The sequence below is a fragment of the Dasypus novemcinctus genome, chromosome 1 (assembly GCF_030445035.2).
Source record: "Dasypus novemcinctus isolate mDasNov1 chromosome 1, mDasNov1.1.hap2, whole genome shotgun sequence".
Taxonomy (NCBI): Eukaryota; Metazoa; Chordata; class Mammalia; order Cingulata; family Dasypodidae; genus Dasypus; species Dasypus novemcinctus.
This window is the reverse complement of record NC_080673.1, coordinates 30,100,572-30,124,878: the sequence shown is the minus strand read 5'-3', so window position 1 is coordinate 30,124,878 and position 24,307 is coordinate 30,100,572. Positions and strand designations below refer to the sequence as shown.

Below are 24,307 nucleotides of genomic sequence, written 5' to 3'. Positions count from 1 at the left end.
TAAACTTCAATGTAATTCACACCTAAATTTCCTCCACATAAGAATGCATAAAGCAAATAATATTTAATTTAACTGTTTGGGTTACCATTCTTTAAAATTAATTTTAACATAACATAATTATTGGGTAATTATTTATTACTGTAAATAACTGAATTCAATTTGCTGCAGTTTTGTGTGAAAAGATACTGCACAAATAATTTTGTATGTAAGTATTTTTCTATGTTTTATGGATTAAATTAAAAATATGAAATAGGTCCATAGTTTTAATCATCTTTTAAAAACTTTAAATGTAAGTGTTACTTTCAAAGATTAATTTTGCTCTGTGCTTACCTTCTTCTTAGGTGGGAGGACTATACATAAAATGCATAATTTTTATCTCATTTTCCAAAAATGTATACACACCATTATACTGTACATAGATAGAATTACATTTTGTCTTGCATCATTTTTAAAATTTTTTAAAGATATATAGATCATACAAAATGTTACATTAAAAAATATAAGAGGTTCCCATATAACACACTCCCCATACCTCCCACTCCTCCCACATTAACAACCTCTTTCATTAGTGTGGTGCGTTCACTGCATTTGATAAGTACATTTTGGAGCATTGCTACACAGTATGGATTATAGTTTATGTTGTAGTTTACACTCTCTCCAGTCCATTCAGTGGGTTATGGCAGGATATATAATCTCCTGCATTTGTCCCTGCAATATCCTTGAGGACAGTTCCAAGTCCCGACAGCTAACAGGGAGGTGAGGATGGTCAACCACCATGCCAGGGAACCAAGAGGGGCTACAGCTGCAAGCAGGAGAATTCCATCCATCAGTCATGTGAGATCCAAGCCCCTTCTCGATTTAGAGGTGTAGTGGACATCACCATCCCAGGGTCCTCAGGATGGAGGAATTAAATGTGAATTACAGTGGACTTACTGGTATTCTATAGAAAATTATTGTGATGCTTACATCATTTTTACTGACAGATAAGATGGGAGTTCCACCACACTATCCAATTCAGAAAAAAATTATCCAGAATAAGAATGAAAAAACAATATTGAGTTAGAGTTCAATATTACTTTGTGATTTAGTTAAAAGCAAATCCTTAAAACTTAATATTGATTCCATAATCAGATATGCTATAATTTCATGCCATATTTAATTTTCCTAATAATTTCAGAAGTGAGCTATCAGAATTAAGGCAATTTTAAAAAAATTATTAGTAAATAGCCATATATTGAAAGTTACAGATTTAAGAGGTGCTTTTTTAGTGAAAATTACAGTAGAAATATAGATTTTTAAATATGCTAAGCTTTTTGTCCTCCATTCATATCACAGAGAGTAAATTATTCTTAACATATATGTGAGATAGGTATGCTTGCTGTTGTTTTTTCCAGGATGAAAGAACACTTAACAGAGCCAGGAACTGGATCCAACTCCTGAAATCAGAAATGCCTCTGTGTTTTCAAGAAACTTAGTTTTGCTGCCAGTAGTTGTACCACTCTGTATGTGTCCTATGATACATTTTCCTTAAGGCAGTACAGATGAGATTTAAAATGGGATGATGCATACGTGGCAATGTATCATTTTCATCTCCATTTTACCCTTGCATATCTTTAACATAGCTCAACTTCTGATCTTTTGAAAGAGATATCTTTTTTATAAAAATATTATATTATATTTTATATTAGTTTATAAAACAATCATGCATAATGTACAAGATTCCTGTACAACTCCCCAACACCAAAACCTTGCATTGTTGCAGAATATTTCTTAAAATTAATAAAAGAACATACAAATATTAATACTAACGGTTGTCCTAAATGATATTGCAGGGGCAGATGCTGGACATTATATATCCTGCCATAACCCACTGAATGTACTGGGGGAGAGTGTAAACTACAAGGCAAACTATTATTTATGCAGTGCAGCAGTGCTCCAAAATGTATTCGCCAAATGCAATGAATGTGCCACAATGATGAAAGAGGTTGTTGATGTGGGAAGAGAGGGGTGGGGGGTGAGGGGCATATGGGAACCTCTTATATTATTTAATGTATCATTTTTGTGATCTCTGTATTTTCAAAAAAAATACAATTAAAAAATAATGAGGGTGGGGGAGTGGGGAGTGAGGTGTATGGGAACATCTTATGCTTTTTAATGTAATGTTTTGCATCTTCTATTAATTTTAAAAAAGATATTAAGAAACAAAATAAAATTTAAAAAATAAAAAATAAAAGAAAAAATAGCTTACATTAGGTGTATTTTCCTATAAACCACCCTATTATTAAAACCATGTATTAGTATTGTATATTTGTTATAATGCATATAAGAATGCTCTCATATTTGTACTGTTAACCATAACCCATCATCCACTATAGGGTACCCTGTGTTGTTCAGTCACATGTCTTGTACAAGCCATCCAAAGTGTACACTTTAGCTCTCTGCTTCATCACAGAATTTTGGGTCATTACCTCAGTTCACTTTAGAATGTTTCATTACTCCAAATTGAAAAATCCTATACCTCTTTATACACCTCCCTTGTTGAACCTTAGCTTGATAGAATACCTTTTTTTGCCATTACTGCAAAAAATCACATTATTACGGCTATTTATAATCTTTAAATTACATTAGTTGTACTTTCCCCATGCATTACCATTTTCTTAACACCTTGTAATAAAGGAACATTCTTGTATTTGTACTATTAACCATGATTTCCATCTACCATGTTATACAGTTATACAGACCCTAGAATATCCTCTAGTTTTCATTCAGTTGACATAAGCCTTCCTAGACTATCCTTTTCATTAATAATCATATTTATTAAAATTTGTTAAAATGCAAATACTTTATAGCAGACCAATGAATTTTTTTAAAGATTTATTTATTTTAGTTCTCTCCCCTTCCCACCCTACCCCCATTGTCTGTTCTCTGTGTCTATTTTACTGCGTGTTCTTCTTCATCCACTTCTGTTGTTGTCAGCGGCACGGGAATCTGTGTTTCTTTTGTTGCATCATCTTGTTGTGTCAGCTCTCCATGTGTGCAGCGCCATTCCTGGACAGGCTGCACTTTCTTTCACGCTGGGCGGCTCTCCTTATGGGGTGCACTCCTTATGCGTGGGGCTCCCCTAAGCAGGAGACACCCCTGTGTGGCACGGCACTCCTTGCGTGCATCAGCACTGCGCATGGGCCAGCTCCACATGGGTCCAGGAGGCCCGGGGTTTGAACTGCAGACCTCTCCTGTGGTAGACAGATGCCCTAACCACTGGGCCACATCCGCTTCCCACCAATGAATTTTTAAAAGCACAAGAATGATGTAGAAAATGGTGAATTCACTGAGACAATTTTTTGTTTAAAATTTTAAAAGCGCATACTATACAGGAATTCACTTATAACAAAAACAAAAAGGATACAATATATGTAAAATATATTTCTTATAATTTGTTTTTAAGGAATGTTTCATAGATAAATTTAATACTGATTTGTTGTAAGGTAAATATAATCTCAAGGAACTATTAATTTAGGATCACAAACTCAAAAATACATATTCTTAGTGAGTGTACTATACAAGATAGATTGGGGTTTATTATAGAAAAAAAGCTGCTTCATAGTTTTAAAAGAGAAATCTTTTGAGTGGGGTGGTAGAAATGAGACAACAAGTATCATTTTTCCCCATGAAAAAGGTTTAAGCATAGTTATATTTTTCAAGTTCAGTGTTGACATTAAGACAGTAGCAGTGCAATTCTCAATATAACTTATTGACCAATAAAATCTTGATAAAACTTTCTTCTTTCAAACTTCTCTGAAGATGCTCATTGCTTGGTCTAAATAAAAATTCAATTTCGGTGCTATGTCAGATTACATCAGATTTCAGCTCTAGATAGTGAGTTTGGTGAGGATACTTATGGCACACTTTCAGTTATTCTTTCATCTTTTCTTTCTTCCTCATGTAGCACTACTAGATAAATTTCTTCTCATTGCACACATGATTTCATCTTGTCATCTCGAGTATGAACTTCAAGCAAATAGAATTCTATTCCAGACTTACAGATTCAGAACATAAGCTGAAGTGAGTTTGGAAAATATATAAAGAAACATCTAAGAATGACAGACTTTTCCAACATTGCTAATCTTTTCACCTATTGTATCATCCTGATCTACCACCGTTTTCATCTTAAATATTTTTAATTGAGTCACTTTCTATGCTTGTTTATTCCAGCTCTAGCTTCATACACATCACTCTGGCATATACTCCTTAATGGATCCTTAAGAAGATCTTGAAAGAAAATAGTCTTACATATGAGAAATAAAGGTCTTATTCCCGGCTTTAACACTAATTTAAATGATGTTGAACTGTAGAGGACTATACTTTCTAAGAAACTTTGATGTGAATCCTTTCTAAAATTTTTGCTTTCTAGGTTTGGAATTTTACATATCAAAGTTACTTTACCTTTACGTATAAATGCTATATAAACACTGTATTGGTACAGAGTTTATACCTAGGAACAGATTGTTCATCACGTGTGAAACACTTAGGTATCACAAATTTGAAAAGATTAAAAATGGGGAAAGGTAGGAGCTGGTACTTCTTTCTTCCCTGTCATTCACCCTTACCTTATGCAAGACAGACTTCAAGACATATATCAGTTTTCATAGTTACACTTCCAAATTTTATTCCATTTATTTCTAATCTAAATTCTATATATTTCTATTATAATCCATTAATCAACCTTTGAGTTCGGTTACCAGAGTATATTTCAGGAGGGTAATTGAATGTTCTCCCACTTAGTAATATCCTCAGTGGGTTTCTTAACTCATGAAGCGGCATAGAAGGATAAAATTTTAATATTTTGTCCCTTTGGGTTTACAATGATATCTTACAAAGTGCTTCCAAAGGAAATAATGTAAACAACCTCTAACTCTTCCTCAGAAGACTCTTCTGCAGATCTTAAAAAGAAATACATTTATGAAAATGCTTTTTGATGTCCTAGACTTAAAGAGGTCTCTGAATCTTTCATGAAAAAACAAATTGTTGGGGAGTAGCTTTGGCTTAAGTGATTGAGTGCCTGCTTTCCACATGGGATGTCCAAGTTTGGTTCCCTATGCTTTCCCAAAATAACAGAAACAAGCAACAAGCAAAGCAAACAAAAAAACGGATAGGTCTCAGTGGTTGAGTGCTAGCTTCCCACATACGAGGTACTGGATTTAATCCCCAGCCCCTGGCACCTCAAAAAAATAAAATCATATTGTTTCATAATATTCACATAATAGCTGTATAAGGCTATTCAATATATAAGCTTAGCATTGAGTGGAAAAAGACTGGGAGCTTGTGAATTTTGTGAATGCACTTTAAAAATAATTTTTACCACCACTAATGGGTCAAGATAGTTTGTTAAAAATCACATAATTTCTCTTCAAAATATTATTGATAATAATCAGTCATATTTTTCGAATGAGTATGTCCCGAATTATGTGTGTCTCAAACAATTTCTTGCCAACATTTATAAACATTTTTGTATAGTAAAAAGACTCACTTATGAATGTACATTCCATGTCCTTTAGAAAAAATGTCTCTGGTTATTTGGATTTTTCAACAGAAACTTCTTAACAGCAAATATGAAGAGTTTGATAGAAAAGTTATTGAGACAAATTTCTCTAAACATGCAAAACCTTTCATTAGAGATTTACAAAATCTATAGTGTATTTGCATTTTAACATCAAAATCCATAGCCTTGCTGATGCCTTCATTTTGGACTTTTAACCTCCCAAATCATGAGACAACCAATTCCCCTTGTTTGAGACAACCAATGTGTGGCATTTGTCAGAGCAGCCCTGGCAAACTAAGACACACTATAATTCAGGAATGTAAACTCTGTATCCTAATATTTCTTTCCATTTTTCAATATGTATTTATAACCCCTCAAGTAGGACGACTGTAATATTTCCAGGATCTATGACTTGGGAAACCTGATGCAATAAATTACTTCTTAAAAACGAGTTATCCCTGCTTCATCACTATTCATGTATGCTGAGGATAAGGGTACTCTGGGTGAGGAAAATTGAGTTAAGACTTCCTTTTTGAGTCTTCAGTTTCCATATTTTCTTCAGTTTTTAATTGTTTATAGAAAGAATACTCATATATAGTTTATACTTTATTTGTTTTAGGAGGAAATCAGAGTATTCTGAGCCTTCAATCAGAGAGCAATTCAGGTTAGTATACTTCAGATCTCTGCTACACAAGAGTGACATAAAACTGCTACTTCATAATTTTTGCCTGTATTTAAAACGTTTTGTAAGAGCACATTCTTAAAGGCTTGAGTCACACTGCATTGAACCATTTGCTGGTACCCTGGAATAGCATATATGTGGTGCAGAAGAAATATTCCTTGGCTCTGAATTTGCAAATCAAATTCCTGAGTTGAAAGTTTGTGATGAAGTGTCTGGGTTTTGTAGGCTATCTTACTAGAATTACCAACTGAAGCAACTCCTGTGATATAATCAAAAGAGTTGCATCAATAAGCTACAAAATGCTGGTCCTGCAGGAATCACTCTCCTGTAAAATGATCTCTACTCTGATTTAAATAATTATTTCAGTGCCACGTTTCCTATAGTTGTGTGTTTTGTTAGCCCCAATTTTTTGACCACAATATTTTCAGTAAAAACCTGAATATTACATACAATAAAGTGATTTGTTTTCATCAGAAGTACTTGAGTACTTACTTTTGTGTTTACTTACATACACACACATCACACACACACATACATACATGCACAACTAATTAAAAAATGGATTTGGTTAATATTGAAAATATAAGATTGTTAAAGAATACAAAATGCATATGGGATTTAAAATGTTTTTTTTTTTCTTCTGTTTAAACTGTAACTTACTAAAATGGTCATAATTTCATTTGGTAATTTAGCCTGTGACTGATATATTTTTAAATAAAAATAAAAATGATTTCAATTGTTTTAAATAATCACAGACCTATTGAATTAAATTATTTCATTTATTTAAACAAGAAGGGTTAGATTGTCTTATCTTACAGATTATCTAGGAGGAAACTCACCTATTTTATCTCATACTCATTTTTTTTTTCCCTCTGCTCATTCTAGATAATGGCTTTAAGGTATAAATTTTTGACTCCATATATCACTATATGATATAACAATACTTGCTATTGGTAGACTGTGAGGAGGAGTTGTAAGTAAAGGATCTAAACTGTGGCATTAGATATCAGTTTTACTCATATGTCATGGCTATAGCAACTTTAAAAATGAGCATCAGGAAAGAGTCTCTCATAGAGTTCTTTTTAAACATATTTTGGGTGATTGGTATATGTCTGAGATTGTGTGACATGTTTTCCTTTAGTATTATTACATATTCTGAAGTACATAGAATTATAGAGATACATATAGACATGGCTATATAAAAATGATTATTTCATAGCCTACAAAAATAAGACAATCCCTAATATGTATAATCAATGCTTATTTTTTTGCCAGAAACTTGCTGATTTGCTACATGTAGTGTATCTAAATTTTACAGATAAAAGTCTTTCTGGGAAAAGTAAGGTACAAGTAAATAAACCACTTAATTCATATTTTCCCATATAAATCAAAATTGTTCATTCTCTTGAGACCTGAGGAAAAATGAGGTGAGGAGTGAAAGGGAATCAACATTTTAAAAACATCTATTATATCCAACTTTCTACCAGATTATTTGATTCTGTTTACTTTTGTTAAAATGGTGAGCACCCTAATTAAGAAGTACATAAAGTTACTACATATTGTATCTTCTATTGCCTTCATTTTATTTACAAACATAGAATTAGGAATATATATAATTTTTTCTCCCCCAAATATAACACCTGAGTAGAGTAATAGTCAATATTATAGTGTCAATATTTTCCTTCCTACATAAGTCTCTTTTGTGGATAGGTTTCATTGCATTCCCAACTTATAATTCTACTTAATAAAATCACTGCAAAAGCTACAAAGAAAATGTTTAAATACTTGCCTGAAATCCAAGGAGCTTTTCACTAGGTTTAATGTGCCTCTGAAATTCACATTCTATGGGCTGTATCACTTTGATTCCATCTTCATAAAACACATAGAACATGTTCCCAATTCCCAAACCTTAGGAATAAAAACACATTCAAAAGTTCAGAATAAAATTATCAGAAATCTTTACAACCAAAACACAGTGCCTCTTATAGCACTGGCAGGGGACCAATTTGTTAAGTTGTGTAATGTTAATAAAGCAAACCATATGGGATCTTTTACTGTACAACCAACTCACATTGCGATATTATGCAGACATTCTCCTTTTTTCTCCCATATTGGTAATTCAGTGGTTTCTTTAATGTAAATTTATAAATATTTCATGTATTTTTAAATAAATATAAATGGATATATAAACTCTTTGATCCATAGAATATACAGGATAACTTCCACATGTACTTTAAATGTTGATTAAGAAATAAAAGCACACTTTGAAGAACCATAATTCTTCTTGGATTTTTACTATTCTATTCCCTAGGGAAAACGAAATTTCATCATAAGAGTTTTGTTAACATAAAGATTTTTAGGAACAAAAACCCGAGTCCCAGATTTGGGAGAACAGTTATTTTATTAAGGTAAACTTTTCAAATGTAATCTTATATAGAGATCTTCTATACAATAGTTTTTATATTGGCAGTTTTTAATCTTTAAAACTTCAATTAATTTATGGTTTTAGTAAACTCTTAGTGTAATGATTTAATTTAAACCAAAGACTTCACATTTTTCCAGGCTGCAGATCTGTGTATATGGCTCTGAGAAGATCACCGGCTCACTCAGTACCTCCACCTGTAATGAACGGGTGCAGGAGACTGCGGATTAGACAGTTGGAATGTCGTTCAGGGTCACCAATGTCTGCAGTCTGGGGAGCTTCAGGTGTTCATGCACTCTGTTTCTCTTTGTGCTCCTTTTCTTCGCTGTCGCAATGTACCCAGCCCGAGCACCATGTGATTCTTCCTTTCTTGATCCTCCTCTGCACAGCTCCTGACCAAGCCTTCTTTCTTTTTCTTGACCAGGCTGCCAGCCTTTCCCCTCTTAGCCATGTACCTGCTCCGTCCCTGCACTGACTGCCTGCAAATTAATTTTGCAGCTGTGGAGTTGCAGAGAAAAAACAACTCAGACTACAGAAAAATTTAAAAGTGGAGGGGCCAGACAACTTCAGATACCAGCTATTCCAAGTTTTCAACCTCACCCACCCACAGCTCCCTGTTTCCACTGCCCTGGCAGGGGCTGTAAATCTTAACCAATCCCCTGCCTTTGTGGGAGTTGAGTTTTACTGTACTGTATGTATGAATAAAGTTATCCTCCCCTGTTATACACTGTCTCATGCAGGTTTTTTCTTTGACAGCCCTTTTCTCAGTTTTTTTTTACCTACACAATCAAATTTTCTCAGTCTGCCTAAAGCTTACATAATTCAGTGATAATATATTCTTTGAAAGATATTAAATAATATTTAAATCATGATAGTTGAGAAAGCCAAAGCTTTATGACTAAAAATGTCTTAGTTCTAAATACATCTTTACAAAGCAAGAGAATTCATTTAAATAAAAAAAACCCAAGCATTCTTTTTGTTTTTTTAATTGCAAATACCTATAAAGTGTATTAGGTCTAGTCTTGGACTTTGCATAAGTGTGACTCACACAAAAGTTTATTGCTTTGCTAAAATGTATTTTTATTAAAGTTTTGTCATATTTACTTATATAAAATATGTTCCTACTGTATGCAGAAGTCCCCAGTTTTGGCCTTCTAGGCATATATATACCTTATAAATCTTTGATTTAGAAAAAATATGTTCAAACATATTCTATAAATTTATGGGTGCTAATATTGTGATTATTTCATCTTCTAGCGGAGAAAACATTTTCTACCTAATAATGTATGTACATTTAAAATGACTCTAGATGGTTTTTGCACTTAGATTATTTTTAATAAATATTTTACATTACTAACATTAATAGATGTAACCTCATCAGTTAATTGTATATTATAATTCCAAAGAGCACAAATTAAGATGGACTTAATGTAGCAGAAGTGGCAAAAACTAACGAAATTCAAGTCACATTTTTCATAAGGTAAAATTTTGAAGCTGTCAGCTGTTATTTATAATTATACTTGTGCCTCAAGGTATATAAATTCCATTCCCAGAGGATAAAGCTTAAAAGAAGAAACTTTTTTGCAAAACAAATTGATTTGTATCAGTAAAGCCTCCATGTAAGCATTAACTTAAGATTGATGCATACTATATATCAATAATTATCAATTTAAATTTATTGGTTGCTGCATATTTTGTTGAAACTTATGAACATAACCAAATCATAATGTGAGGTCTGATTATTTGTTGTGTCAGTTACATACTATCTTCAGTGTTTAAAACAAAGCTCAACATTTTTTAATGAATATTTATCTGGCCTCCTTCAGCTGCTTTGAAATTCTGCTTTAAAATCACGAATTTGAGTGTGTTTGCACCTAAATACTCTGAGTCCAGATTGTTTTCAAAGTTTCTAGAAGCCTTTTCAGACCTTACCCCTAAGGTTACTGTTAAGTTATTTTTCCATATTTTGCACACAACACAAAGTCAACGAGATTCAGCTGCTGTTTGTTTCAGTATAAAATTCCTGAGCCTTATTTTCCTATAAAAACGAATCCATCTAAATCACTTTCAAATCTGAGGGTCTATTTTCTTGCTTTTATATAATATGACTTATACAATGGTATTTGTATAAAGCAGGAAATACTTTCCAGGTTACAAGTTACAAAAGAAATACAGATCATTATTCAAGATTTAGCTTGCTCTTGTGTTTGACTTTCTTTTAAATGGTAATAGCTCCTTAGTATTTATAAAATAGTAATGCAAAATATTGTACGTAAAAATATACATGCATAAAATAATAATTGCAAAATGAACACCCATGCCTCCATCACCCTGCTTATAAAACTTTACCTATACTTTTATTGCTCTCTGAGAGTTCCTCCTTTTTTTTTTACCTTCAAGAGGTAATACCTTGCCAATTTCTGACTTGCAAGGCATATTTTATTCTTCAAGTGTTCCATTTAGATTTTCCTAGCAGAATTTATAAACTGAATATATGGTGTGAATGGGTTGTGTTTAAAATACGAAGCTCTAATATACTGGGCACAGAGTAATACAAATTACTTGTTGATAGAGATGTTAGAAATTGAAGTCATGCAAATTTTCATTTGGAACACTCATGAGCTTTATGTTAAAGAGAGTGATATATTCATATATGCTCATTGTAATGATTACGTTTTTGTGTCATAGCTTGTTTTATAAGGATTGGAGTAAGTGTGACAAAGATAGGTAAACTCCATCCTCTGCAATCAGACAGCTCTGATGCAAATCATGGCTATAGAACTTACCATGTGGAAGTTAATCACTTTGTACTTCAATTACTCATCTTGAATTTGGAGATAATAATTATGCTTCTGTCATACAGTTGTTTTAAGAATTAAATAGATGAGTAAAATGAAACAGTCAGCAGACTGACTAGAACATAGTAGATTTCAAGAATTTGTAAACATTGTTATTTTTATGGATGAGATAATCTCTTCTATGAAACATTAGTGGGAAAGCAAATGGTGAAATGGCCCATAATCACAGTTTTTCTCTGAAATCTATATTGTGTGTCATACTGCTAATTTTAAGTATTCTATTATGTCCACCTATAAGTCCTGCTTTCCCAAGTTCTATGCTCCTGCTAAAAGATCAACTTGGTATTCTAGTAGAGTAGTTCTCCAAGTGTGATCTCCTTAGGGACTCTGTAATGTCAAAACTATTTTCACAATAAAACTAAGATATTGTAGCAGTTTGATATTTATTGATGAATTCCAAAAAGAAATAGAGATTATGTTGGTAAAATGGTCTTTTTCTCTGGTATGATAACCCTTTGGTTTTATTAGATTCAGCTGAGAAGTCTGAGTAATATATGTTAGGATTAGGGCTTTGATCCAACCATGTCATTAGAATGCAACTCAGCATCGAGTCCCAGGCCCTTTGGGCTGATAACACACTCTCACATGGAAGTAGACACGCAGAAGCAGGTACTTAGGAAGAGAGAGTGCTCCATAGACATGGCCCTGGGAAGCGAGATGAGCCTGATAGTCTAGAGCTGACTTTGTGGAGAGACTGGCGCAGCCTAGTGTGGAAAGAAGGGAGCCCCTGGGAGAGTGACAAGCCTTATGCCAGTCTACAGCTGAGATTGGAAGAAGCTGTGACCAGGGAGCCTTAAGAAGAAAGGGGAAGGCTGAACACTTGCAGACATTGCCCTCCATCTTGCTTCAAAACTTGGCCAATGACTTTGGGTAAGAAAGTACCTCTTATGGTACCTTGAGTTGGATTCTTTAGGGCCTTGTGATTGCAAGCTTCTACCCCAAATAAAAACCCTGTATAAAAGCCAACAGAGTTCTGGTACTTTGCATCAGCACCCCTTTGGCTGACTGATACAGGTATCATTTGTATTTTCTCTTTCATTCTATCACAAATATAGAGTTACTTTTAAACAGGTTGCATGATATGTGATTTCACAACAATTAGAGGCAGAAAGAGATATGGGGTTCCAAGAGCTTCTATTAAACACATTAAAAGTATTTGAAAAATATAAAACAAAGTCACTCTATTTTTTTTTTTGAAAATACCACTTTTAAAATAAAGTATTATTTATGGCTAATGTAATTGATTTATTATGGTTATTTTTAATGAATTAATGTTTTAAATTTTTGTTTTAATTTCTAATATAGTAAATATTGGTACATAGAAACAAACAACATTTTAAAAAGACCTTTGATTTCTCAATAATTTTTAACAATGTAAAGTCCCAAAATGCTAGAGAGCTGCTTTTCTAATGTAAAGTTCTGTTACAATTCTCCCCCCTCTGTTGCTTTGTGTTACAATATAAAATCTTGATTTTAGTGAAAGCTTTCAACTCTCTAGCCATAGTGAAGACCGGGGATATGTGCAGGATATTTTTTCTTTTTTTAACCCCTTGGTGAATACAGACACATGTGCTTTGTCTTTTCCAGGTCGATTTTAACATAATGGAGTATAGTGGAAAGTGATCCATACTTTGTTCCTTATGCCTTCTTTTTGCTTTGCTTTTCCTTTCTACACAGAAAGAAAAATAAACAAGAGTTTCTTTCAGCCTCATGAGAGAGGAATATTTCCCACAGGATCTTCTAATCAATACTGCAACTTTAATTACCTGAAAGGGACTGAGAAAAAAATAGATGCAATGCACATTCTTGTCTCAGTCTTCTAGGGATGGGAAGTTGCTCAAGCACAATATCATATAGTGTTAATAGACTCAAACTGGATACATTCATATCAACAACAATATTTGGATTATTGGATGCTTACTCAAGTCAATCAAAAAGAGATTTTGTAGGGATGTTTTTCTTCCTCCAACTTTAAGAGTCACGAATGTTGGCATTTTTGTTGCTGCCAATGACATATTGTACTTATAGAAGGCAATGATTTGTTAACCAACGAAGGTGATTCAATAAGTATGGAGTTTAATCAAGCGCTCCCATTGGTTAACACTGTCTTTGCCATCTTCAAGTGATCCTACATTTATCTTTTTCAGAAATACAGAAGTCATTTTATTGGCTAAAGAAAAATATAGTCAAGACTAGATGACCCATGTTGCATTTTTCACTTTGAATGTCTCAGCAGGGAGAGATTTTTTATTTGTGAATTTTCCTATTCTTTGTAACTCTGTCTGTCTCTGGAGCTATAAACCTCTTCCCACTCAGAGCACATCATACCATTGCACCTTAATAAAGTCTTTATTTTTTTTGACTAAAATAAGAGATGCTTATTACTTTATTTTTGACAAAAAAAGGTTTTTTGAGAGTGATTATGTAAAGCTCTATATTAGGCATTATTAATCCAAGGAGGTGTTACTCTTTGATCAATATAAATAGTGTATGTGAGTGTGTGTAAATGTATATATGTGTATAGTTGTGTGTAGGTGTGTGAGTATGTATATATATACATATGAATATATCTATATGGACATTTTTTTTGCCAGGGAAATATTATCTAAACCTAGTACTTTTGAGTCAATATACAATCTCTTAAATTTCAAAAGTTATGACAGGAAGAGGAAATGCAAATCCGCATGATAAATTTTGCCCTTAATGATTACCATAGCAAAGAATATATATATAAAACATAGCAAATTTGTTTGCTTTATAATCAATATTGGTTAGAATTAATTGTATACATATACATGCATGTGTTCAAATATTTATGTATGCAGATGTATATATGCAAATATCTCTTGCCAGATCACTTTGTGTTTAAAAACTGAAAAATTTTAAAAGCTTAAGGTGATGTTAATTTTTGAAAAGAGAGAGAAGTGAACTGTTCACTGCAAATACTGATAGCTTGATTGTTGTTTCATTGGTATCATGTGCCAGCCATTAGAAAGTGTAGCCTCTCCACCATCCATTTCTACCGCCTCCTGAATCTCAAGTATCAAGAAGCCTTATTATCTGAATATTCTCCTACTTTCATTTGAATATTTCTTCAATATTACTGTGAGGCAGTAATCTGGTTTGGGAAACATTAGCATTTTTCTCTAAAAATGACTGTGGCAAAGGCTTTTGATACTTCCTAATTACTCAAGTATTCTATGTTTTCTTATCTGCCTGTAGGTGAATCATACTGTCCAGTGAAATGTGATAACTTCAGGGTGAAGCAGATCACAACTAGTCTGCTTTCTAATCTCTTTTTCCTGTACTTTGGTGAAATAGGAAACCACACACAGCATATCATGAGCCTAGTCAGCTAACAATGTAATAACTAAAATGTAGGATTTTTGCAATTTCTGTTTTTTTCTTTTGGTGGTTGGTGTTAATTAGTCCAATTAATACAGCAATTTACTTTAAATTTTTCTATAACATGTATTAAATGTGCTCAAAGAAAAAAAGAGGCACTCAATTTCCATAAACATGGAAAAATTTTTTTGGTTGCAAGTCATTTGGTGTCATATCAAATCTGAATTTTCCAAAGCATGTTCTCCTCAATATTAATCATATACACAGTCATCAAAATAATTCCATGTACCAATAAATTATGAAAAGTCATGGAGATTGAAACCAATTATTTAAAGTTTAGAGCAATCCTGGAGTGAATAAAATGGTTTAAACTCTTTTAATTCAGTACTGACTTGATTCAAAAAACTTATTATTAAATTAAACCTTAATAACACATTCCAAAAGTAGTGTTCCTCTACACAAACATTTGGAAATATTTTATTAAATTATATTTGATTATGAAATCTAATAATATTATTGTAGAAAACCAATCATAATAAATAAATGTGTGCTTAAAATTGTATTATAAAATTATCTTTCAATAAAATGACTTAACATTTAACCTAGTAGAGTAAAAGGATTTCTAGAGCAGATATTAAATCTTATATTAGCATTTTCAATGTTTTCCAAGTGCTTTATATTTAAAATACTCTTCAAATAGTTGTGAACAAATTAGTGCAATATTTCCCCTCTTAACATTATCTTTCAACATGACAAAAAGAACTGAGAAAAGGTGATTAGAGGACACTGAATTCCCAGTTTAAATACCAAACTGGTAAGAAAAAATAAATTCAGTGAAAACAATTTAGATTATAAACTCTTGACTAAGCTGGATACTAATGTTTATGTTTAAAAATTGTCTTTTAGTTAAACAAAACTGTAAAGTTTTACCATTGGTAGATAAATAAAAGGACATTATGATAGTTGTTATCTTGTCCAATTCTCCATTATTGACCGTACATTGCCAGAAATTCAATAGTCATTTATCTCTAGGATAAAATTATCTTGGCCATGGTAAACAGACAAGCTAGCAAGCAAACAAGCAAATCATTCCCAAAGTGTAAATAAAAATGGATCTCAAAAATTTGTAGCTCATATTTATTATTTTACTTTTAATAATGGAAGTTGAAATTTGTTTTGGAACTCTATTTAGTTACTCTTTCATTATTTTTTTCAGAAATAACTGTATGCCCTATTGGGAATCAGTGATCTCTAAACTGGTCTATTATATCTTGCCATCATTATTACTATTTTCACATGAAATTATTTTAATTGTAATTATTTCCCCCAAATTCTTGCATTATGTAAATAATTTACAGATGTCTATGAATGTAAGTGAAACATACCATTTTCTATTATTTTAAATTCATTTTTCTAAGAAGTAATAAAGGACTCTTATGATTGGTGCATACAGCAAATCTTTAAAAAAATTACCCAAAACACTTTTTATCGCTCTCTTGAAATTACCTGCAAGTATTTTAAATAGCTAGCATTTCTCAAGAACACATTCTGAATTTTAAAAAAGTCATAAAGCATATGAACATCATTGACTGATGGTGAAAAAATATTGAATGTATACATTTCCAAAAACTAACAGAAGAAATGTTTAACTAGATAAGAAAAATGGCTTCATATAATGAATCCCAAAGCATGATCTCAATTTGTAGACTTACTATACTTATGAAAGTAGTCTGAAGAATATTATATCATTATTAAGATGCATTAATAAATATAATAATCTAATAATATTGCCAAACAAAGTCAAAACATAAGCAAGAGATGTTTAACATACTGTCATGGTATTTATATGTAACAGAATTGCAAGGAGAGAGCCAACTGTATTTGAAGAATTATGTTAGAAATACATATCTCAGTGAAGTCAAACAGCTTGTTCAATTTTTCCTAGCAATTAAGCAACAAGTCCAGATATGTGGTACCTGATCTCCTTAACTCCTTAGATATTGTTCCTTCCATTGCAATGGTAAAATTAAAGCAAATTGTAAGATATTCAGAAAAATAATTACTTGATCTCACAAAGGAACACAGTATAAGGAAATATTGCCTAATGGATATGGCAATGCTAATTTCAATACAAATTATGGATAGTCAAGTATAAATAAACCAGTGGAAGTAAAGGAGTAGATATAGCTACACCAGAACCTCTTTAATAAAATCAGATTTTAAAAGAACTTTTATAAAAGATAAGGAGCGATGAATATCAAGGACCAAACAACAACAAAAAAGGTGCTGTGAATGATCATCATCACTGAGTATAGAATCGAGATGGTTAAATTTCAAAATTTCTTGAAGCTTGTGATGAAGCCTGGTGATACCTCCTGCTCCATGGTTCGGTTGGAATAAGGACTTGAGCACATGGTCCCTCATAGGGAGTAGTGGATTCAGCCCAGACAGGAAGCTATTCTTGATGACAAAAAACTTGGTCTGGGATAGATTGTGAAGACAATTGTGGTCATTACTTGCCACGAGTGTAATGATGGCTCAAAGACATTTTTCACATAAGAATTTAATTATAGCACAATTGATTGACTCTTTGAGGACCTTGGCAAACATATTCTTCTTAGTTGAGAATAACAATAACAATAACAATGAAAATGATGTGGCAGTAGATAGCATTTGTTGAGTGCTGACTATATTTAAGGAATCAATAACAACCCTATTGAGTATAACAACCATCCTTATTTTTTGAGATAAGAAAATTGTGATGTAAAGAGGCTAGATGACTTGTCTTAGTAGCAGAGGCTGAATTCAAATCCAGATTTTTCACATTTGAAACCCATTTTCTCAAATAATAGATAAGACCATAGTATGTATAGTTGTTTCCTTATTCTGAAATAAAACAGGGTTTATTATGTAAAGTATGTTTAACTGAAATCACTTTTCTTTCTTGACTTCATTGTATGCTTTTAAAAGTATTTCAGTATATTAAAACATAACTGCCTGGTTATATATTAATAATGAATCAAGCTGATTAGGAATAATAAATATTTTTAGTGATAGCAAGTTTACACAAAAATACTGGAATAGTCAAATAAAATTATTGAATCAATATAAAAACAAAGGTAATTATTAATACTATGATATTCAAGCAATCTAGTAAAATTAAGCAAGTAGTCACATTATAGAAAAATCATTAAATTTAGTACCTTCTTCTCTCCATAATATGTTAGCTACTGCAGCATGTTAAAAAGAAAGAAGAGAAAGAAGAGTGAGCAATGAGTGCTTCAACTGTATAATAACATAATTAAGTACTAAAAAATTCACAATCTTTCACCAGATTAGAATATGCACATAAAAGTAGTTACATTTGAACTCAACAAACTACATTAAATTAGCACCACAGTAAAATACTGGGAAAAGCTAATACACTGAACATATCTTGAAACAGCCAACTCTTCTTTGAAATAAAGATTTTCTTAGTAAACAAAGAACATTTTATTCATCATTGAAAAATAGAATATTTAAGTTAATTTTATTGAAATACATTTTAGAACAAGCATTAGGGGATAAAACTTCTAAATTGGCAGTATAGTTATTGATATAAAAAGTTATACACTTAAAAATTCTTAATAATGACAATATATAGTATTCCTGAACAATAACAATTCTTATAAATACAAGATTTTGAAGACTATTCAGTTTTGGAAGCAGAAATAATGTTTTTTTATTTTTTACAAAGAAGTGGCCTATTTTAAATTAGTACATGTTTTTACTGTTTTAATTTGGACAGAAGAAATATATCTTCTTTATTTTAGTGCGTTCTTAATGTTTCATATTTGAAGTGTTTCTAGACAATAGGTTTGTTAAAATTATATATAGACCAAATGATTAGTGAGCTCAAATATTCAGAAATTTTTAAATAAAAACACGAATTAGAAATATTCTCAAGGTACTGCCAGACTGTTTAATAATTTAGGTAATCCAAAGTCTATATGATATTAAAACAACATAAAGTAAATGAAAAGAAAGTGTAACTAAAGAAAAATCTCACACACCTCTAATTACTACTGTTGTAATATGACCAAATTAAAACATAATTTATTTATTTTTTAATCCACCCCCTTGTGGCTTGCTTGTTGTTTTTGCTTTCTGTGTCCACTCGCTGGGCACTCTTCTGTGTTTTTTTTTACTTGTTTTCCTTTCTTGTTGTGTCACCTTGCTGAGTTGGCTCTCCATGGTGCCTGTGGGCCGGTGGCTCTCCGTGGCGTTCAGGCGAGCCTGCCTTCACAAGGAGGCACCGGGTCACAAACCCAGGGCCTCCCATATGGTAGACGGGAGCCCAACTGATTGAGCCACAGCCGCTTCACTATTTATTTATTTTTGACTGAACCCATGTAATGGGAGTTGCAGAACTAAGCCTGAAGTCCAGCATTCAGGACTTGAAGTGAGAGATCCAACAGATGCAGTTTTCAGTGTAGCTATATTTCTTTAAAAAATGTTTTAAGAGTATTTTTTGACATTCTCAGTGGTCTTAAGTACATTTATTCAAACACGCCTATATCTGGCATACGTTCCTTCAGCTCATTTTCGGATATTATTCTTGTTTCCTACAGTGTGTTTGGGACGAATATGAAAAGGGCAATGCCTATTCTCACAGAGAGGCTGTAAAACCTGTGAGGGGAGAGAGCCATGTAAAGAAATAATTTTAACCATGTGATAAGTATCATAAAAGAACCAAATACTACATCCAGTGACTGTGGACAGGGCAGAATGACCATCTCTGTGGGGGCAGACTTTGGGCAGGAAAAGGAAACCTCCACTGGGACAGTAATGCTCAAGCCATGTAATGTTATTCAGGCATTCAAGAGGGCTGTGAGGCTCGGATGATAGAGTATCCCTTATACAAGGAAAGCCATGTTCAAGGAATGCCAATAGGACACTGTATAGCATATTCTGAGGAATTCAAATAAGTTGGTTTTGTTGGAAGACAAAACTGGTGAAAGATAAGGCTAGAGAATTTGTCCACAATGAAATCAAGGAAGTATTTGCATGTAATGCAATAGAAATTAAATTTTCCTCTGTTGTCCAGGAAAGGTTGATTCATGATTAACCTTAATTGTATTACCCTGGCTTTATAAAAATGGTAATTAGACTTATGTTTCCTCATATGTCCATCCATTCACTTAGGGGTATTGGTTGAGCACCAAGTATGTTCCAGACATTGTGACTGGTGCTGCAATATGAAGGGTGGAGAAGACCAAGTGTCTGTACTAGTATAGCTTACATCCTAGTCAGGTGATAAATAGTGTTCAAGTCATGGCAGAAGAAAATCGAAAAAGTATTATTTTGTTGTATTATGAAAGAGAAGAACATAGCAATATATGAATGCTAATAATGGGTGGATTTGCATAGTGAGACTGGTAGGAATTTCAATAAAGGTATAATTTCTGAGGAGAAATCTAAAAGAGGAGTAAGAGTGAAACAGGTGGCACAAGTTTTCCAGATATAGGAGCAAGCATGTACAAACTCCTAAAGATAGTAAAAACAGTATGATTTTAAAGGACTAAAGACATTAAAGGACTAAAAGGGGAATGGTTTTAAGATAGGCAGTATTGTATAAGTAAACACCAAAAATATACAGGGTTTGTAACATCAAATAAGGTAATATTCAAGGCACTATATGTTAAACTTACAATGATAGAAACTAAAACCATAGCATCTTAATATGAGGCAAAGAGCTGTTGGATTAGAATAAGAAATTGATAAATCTGAAAGTATATTCAGCTTCTTTGATGTATCACTCTCAATAATAGAAAAATTAAGGGAAAAAAAAGACAATGTTTCAAAAATGAAAGTACTGGGGAGCAAGTGTGATTTAAGTGGTTGAGCACCTGCTTACCACATGGGAGGTCCTGGGTTCATCCCCGGTACCTCCTAAAAACAATTAAAAAATCAAACAAATGAAAAAAAACAGCTCAGGGGAGCCCCTGTGACTCAGTGGTTGAGCACTGGCTTCTCACATACGAGGTCCTGGGTTCAATATCCAGCCCCAATACTGCAAAAAATAAAAATAAAAATAAAATAAAATTTAAAAATTAGTGCTATGCATGATGAACATTAAACTAAATAAAAAATATGAAACTTCATTTTTAAGTGATCTCAAAGATTTTACAGAGTGATCTCAAAATGAACTACAAAATAAAATGTCTATATATTAAGTAGATAGGTTCCAACAATTAAAAATTATTTAAGTTATTTTCAGAAAACAATGACGTAAATATACTAATTATGACTGTAATTTAAACCCACAAAATTGTTCAATGAATCAATATTTTAAAAAATTAAACTGTAATTATAATTAAAATAAAACACAACCACAAGATAATTTAACTCATGAAACCAAAGTGTTTCAGCCAAACGATAATACATAGACTTAAATGATGCATTACTGAGAAAAATACATAGATTAAAACAAAGAAAAAAAGGAAGGAAGGAAGGGAGGGAGGAAGGATGAAGGAATGAATTTCTGTAGTTCTGACAGTTTCAAGTGAATGGAGTTTCTGCTAGTAAATTGATTACCTGGATAAAAAAATTCCTAGGAAATGCAAATTTCCAAAGTGAACAGTAAAGAAGAACCTGGATAAAAATAACCATGCTATAGATTGAAGCTTTTTTTCAGATAACTTCCTCAAAATACTTTAAGGGCCTGATATTTTTATAATCAGTTTTTACTTTCTCTCAAGAATCTTATAATTCCACTTATATTTAATATTGTTAGAACAATGATCAATATTCTTGTTCATTTTATAAAATCAGCAAAACCGATGTCAATGCCTGATAATATAGAAGCAGAGCAAAGAGAATCATAGGTCAGTCTCTCTATTGGCAAAAATCATAAATAAAATGCAAGCAAAATTGATCAGGATATTAAAAGTTTAACTGATCATAAACTGGATCCTTCCTGGAATGAAAGAATGATTTGGTAGCAGTTTAGTTAAGAAACCAATTAATGTAATAAATCATATAAGTATTTCAAAAGAGAATAATCATTATAAATTATATAAACAAAAACGTAATATGATAAAATGCATCACATATTACTAATTGTATTATAAGTATTCGGAGCAAACCAAAAACTAAGAATAGAGACATATTTTATAACAACAAATTAACAAACAGCAAACTAAGAAATTTAATCAAAGTAGTAGAAGCAATTATTACTTGAACTTATTTTTGAAGGTCTGAACAATATGAAATGTATAAGTGGTGTAAAGTAACAGGTAAAAATTACCAAGACTTGAAGATAAAATTGCTACAAAAGATTAAATTTTAAAAATACATAAAACCATTAAGATAGTTCTATTATGTCACAAGATACAGAATAAATATCCCACAATCTACATTCTTCTTATGTAAGAAATAAATAGGGAAGTAGACTTGGCCCAGTGGTTAGGGCATCCGTCTACCACATAGGAGGTTTGCGGTTCAAACCCCGCGCCTCCTTGACCCGTGTGGAGCTGGCGCATGCACAGTGCTGATGCGCGCAAGGAGTGCCATGCCAGCAGGGGTGTCCCCCACGTAGGGGAGCCCCACATGCAATGAGTGTGCCCATAAGGAGAGCCATCCAGCATGAAAGTACAGCCTGCCCAGGAATGGCACCGCACACATGGAGAACTGAAACAACAAGATGACCCAACAAAAAGAAACACAGATTTCCGTGCGACTGACAACGACAGAAGGGGACAAAGAAGAACACGCAGCAAATAGACACAGAGAACAATGGGGGGTGGGGAGGAGGAAGGGGAGAGAAATAAATAAATCTTTAAAAAAAAGAAATATATAATACTATGGAAGATTTTGCATGATATGTCAATGATTTGCTGAAATATAAAAAGTATGAGATCAAATGTAAAATAACTAAAAATATGACAAACATAAAGTTATATTATTCCTAGTTAGGGAAAATATATAAAGGTAAAATTATTTTGAAATTAATTCATTTTGAAACTTCAGTATTTTTATTTTCTGATTAGAAATAACTCAATTTTACTTTGGAAAGTTAAAATATGCATTAATTTGAGAAGGACATACCAAGAATTCAACCATGCAGGTGAAATAAACAGTTATTCTTCTATGTTTTTATTTTTTTTATTCTTAAATAAGTGTATATGAATATGGGGATCTTTCTAATATACAAACATAAAATATAAAATAATTTTCATCCTGTTTATTCACTTATCATATGTCCAATCTAATCTTCATATGTATTTTTTAATCACTATACACTATTCATTATGTGGAGTTCTGTCTTTTAAAAATATTGCTTTTAGTGTCCTGTTTGTTAATCCAAACTTAGTACCTATATCAGAGGCTAGTATTAGTAATAGGGACTTAATAAATATTATTGACTTTAACCACTTCATACCGATATGTTCATATTTGGATGTAGGTGAGTGGGTGTGTTTTGTTATTGTTGTTTTTACTGCAATGACCTTCCTTTGTTGTTGTTAATTCTAATTAGCATATATCCCTGTGAGAAATACTGGCTCTTTTAAAGGTCTTGACACATGCCACAGGTTAATTTCTAACAGGCTATTACCAGCACCATTAACAGTCTATAAAATTATTCATCTCAACACATTCAAGATGAACTTTTACTGTGTGTGTATGTGTGCAAATACATGCATGAGCACACAAAATGTGAATTATAAAGATAGAGAAACAGACAGAGATTTTAAATTTTTTATAATTAGGGAGATTGGATATGTTTGCAAGTATTTAAAGAAAACCTTCTTTAAGCTATGACCTCATCCCAATATTTCCATTAGGTATTGCTATTTATATGTTTAAATTTAACACCAGTTTACATATTGGAATAACTTCTTTTTATCATAACAATTTAGCATTTAAACAATACATAAACAGGTACCTATGACAAATACAGATTTTATTATACTACTCAATTGCTTTAAAACCTATAATTGTTCCTCATTATTGTAAAAGAGAGCTCAAAGTCCTTAAATATAGCACGTGGCCCTCCAAGTCATGCCTAGCGTTGTCTCAAACTCAGCTTCCATGTATCAAGTCATTTTGAATCTCTTCATCTTTTCTCATATGCTAAATCTGACAGGAATATCCTTACCAGAATTCTTCGTCTGGTCATCCTTTAAGATCCAGCTTCTTTGTTTTTTTTGTTTGTTTGTTTCATTTTGTTATTAATCTTTTTCTTAGTTGTTCAAGTAAATACTGTGCAATGAGTCAGCTTAAACAATGGAATTTATTAGCTCATGGTTTTGAGGCTAAAAGTCCAAGTCAAGGCATGACCAAGACATTTTGATGCTGGCTACCTGCAATCCTTGGTCCTTGGAATGTGATGGCCTCTCCTGGCCTCTCTATTCTTTTCCAGATTGCGTTGAATTTCAACTTCTTGCTTCCAGTGACTTTTATCCCTATCTATCTGAATT

General features: G+C 32.4%; 1 protein-coding gene across 4 annotated transcripts in view; it reads right to left on the bottom strand.

Moving 5' to 3' along the window:
* Positions 1 to 24,307, bottom strand: part of FSTL5 (follistatin like 5) — an 849,524-nt gene that overhangs the window by 92,102 nt on the left and 733,115 nt on the right. For 2 of the 4 annotated variants that reach the window (XM_058276333.2, XM_058276388.2), the window contains exons 11-12: positions 18,050 to 18,076; positions 8,011 to 8,129 (exon numbers count right to left, since the gene is read on the bottom strand). In XM_058276333.2, the coding sequence (XP_058132316.1) occupies positions 8,011 to 8,129; positions 18,050 to 18,076 (146 nt within the window). The remainder of the gene's footprint in view (positions 1 to 8,010; positions 8,130 to 18,049; positions 18,077 to 24,307) is intronic. The other 2 variants (XM_058276438.2, XM_058276479.2) reach the window with 1 other exon arrangement.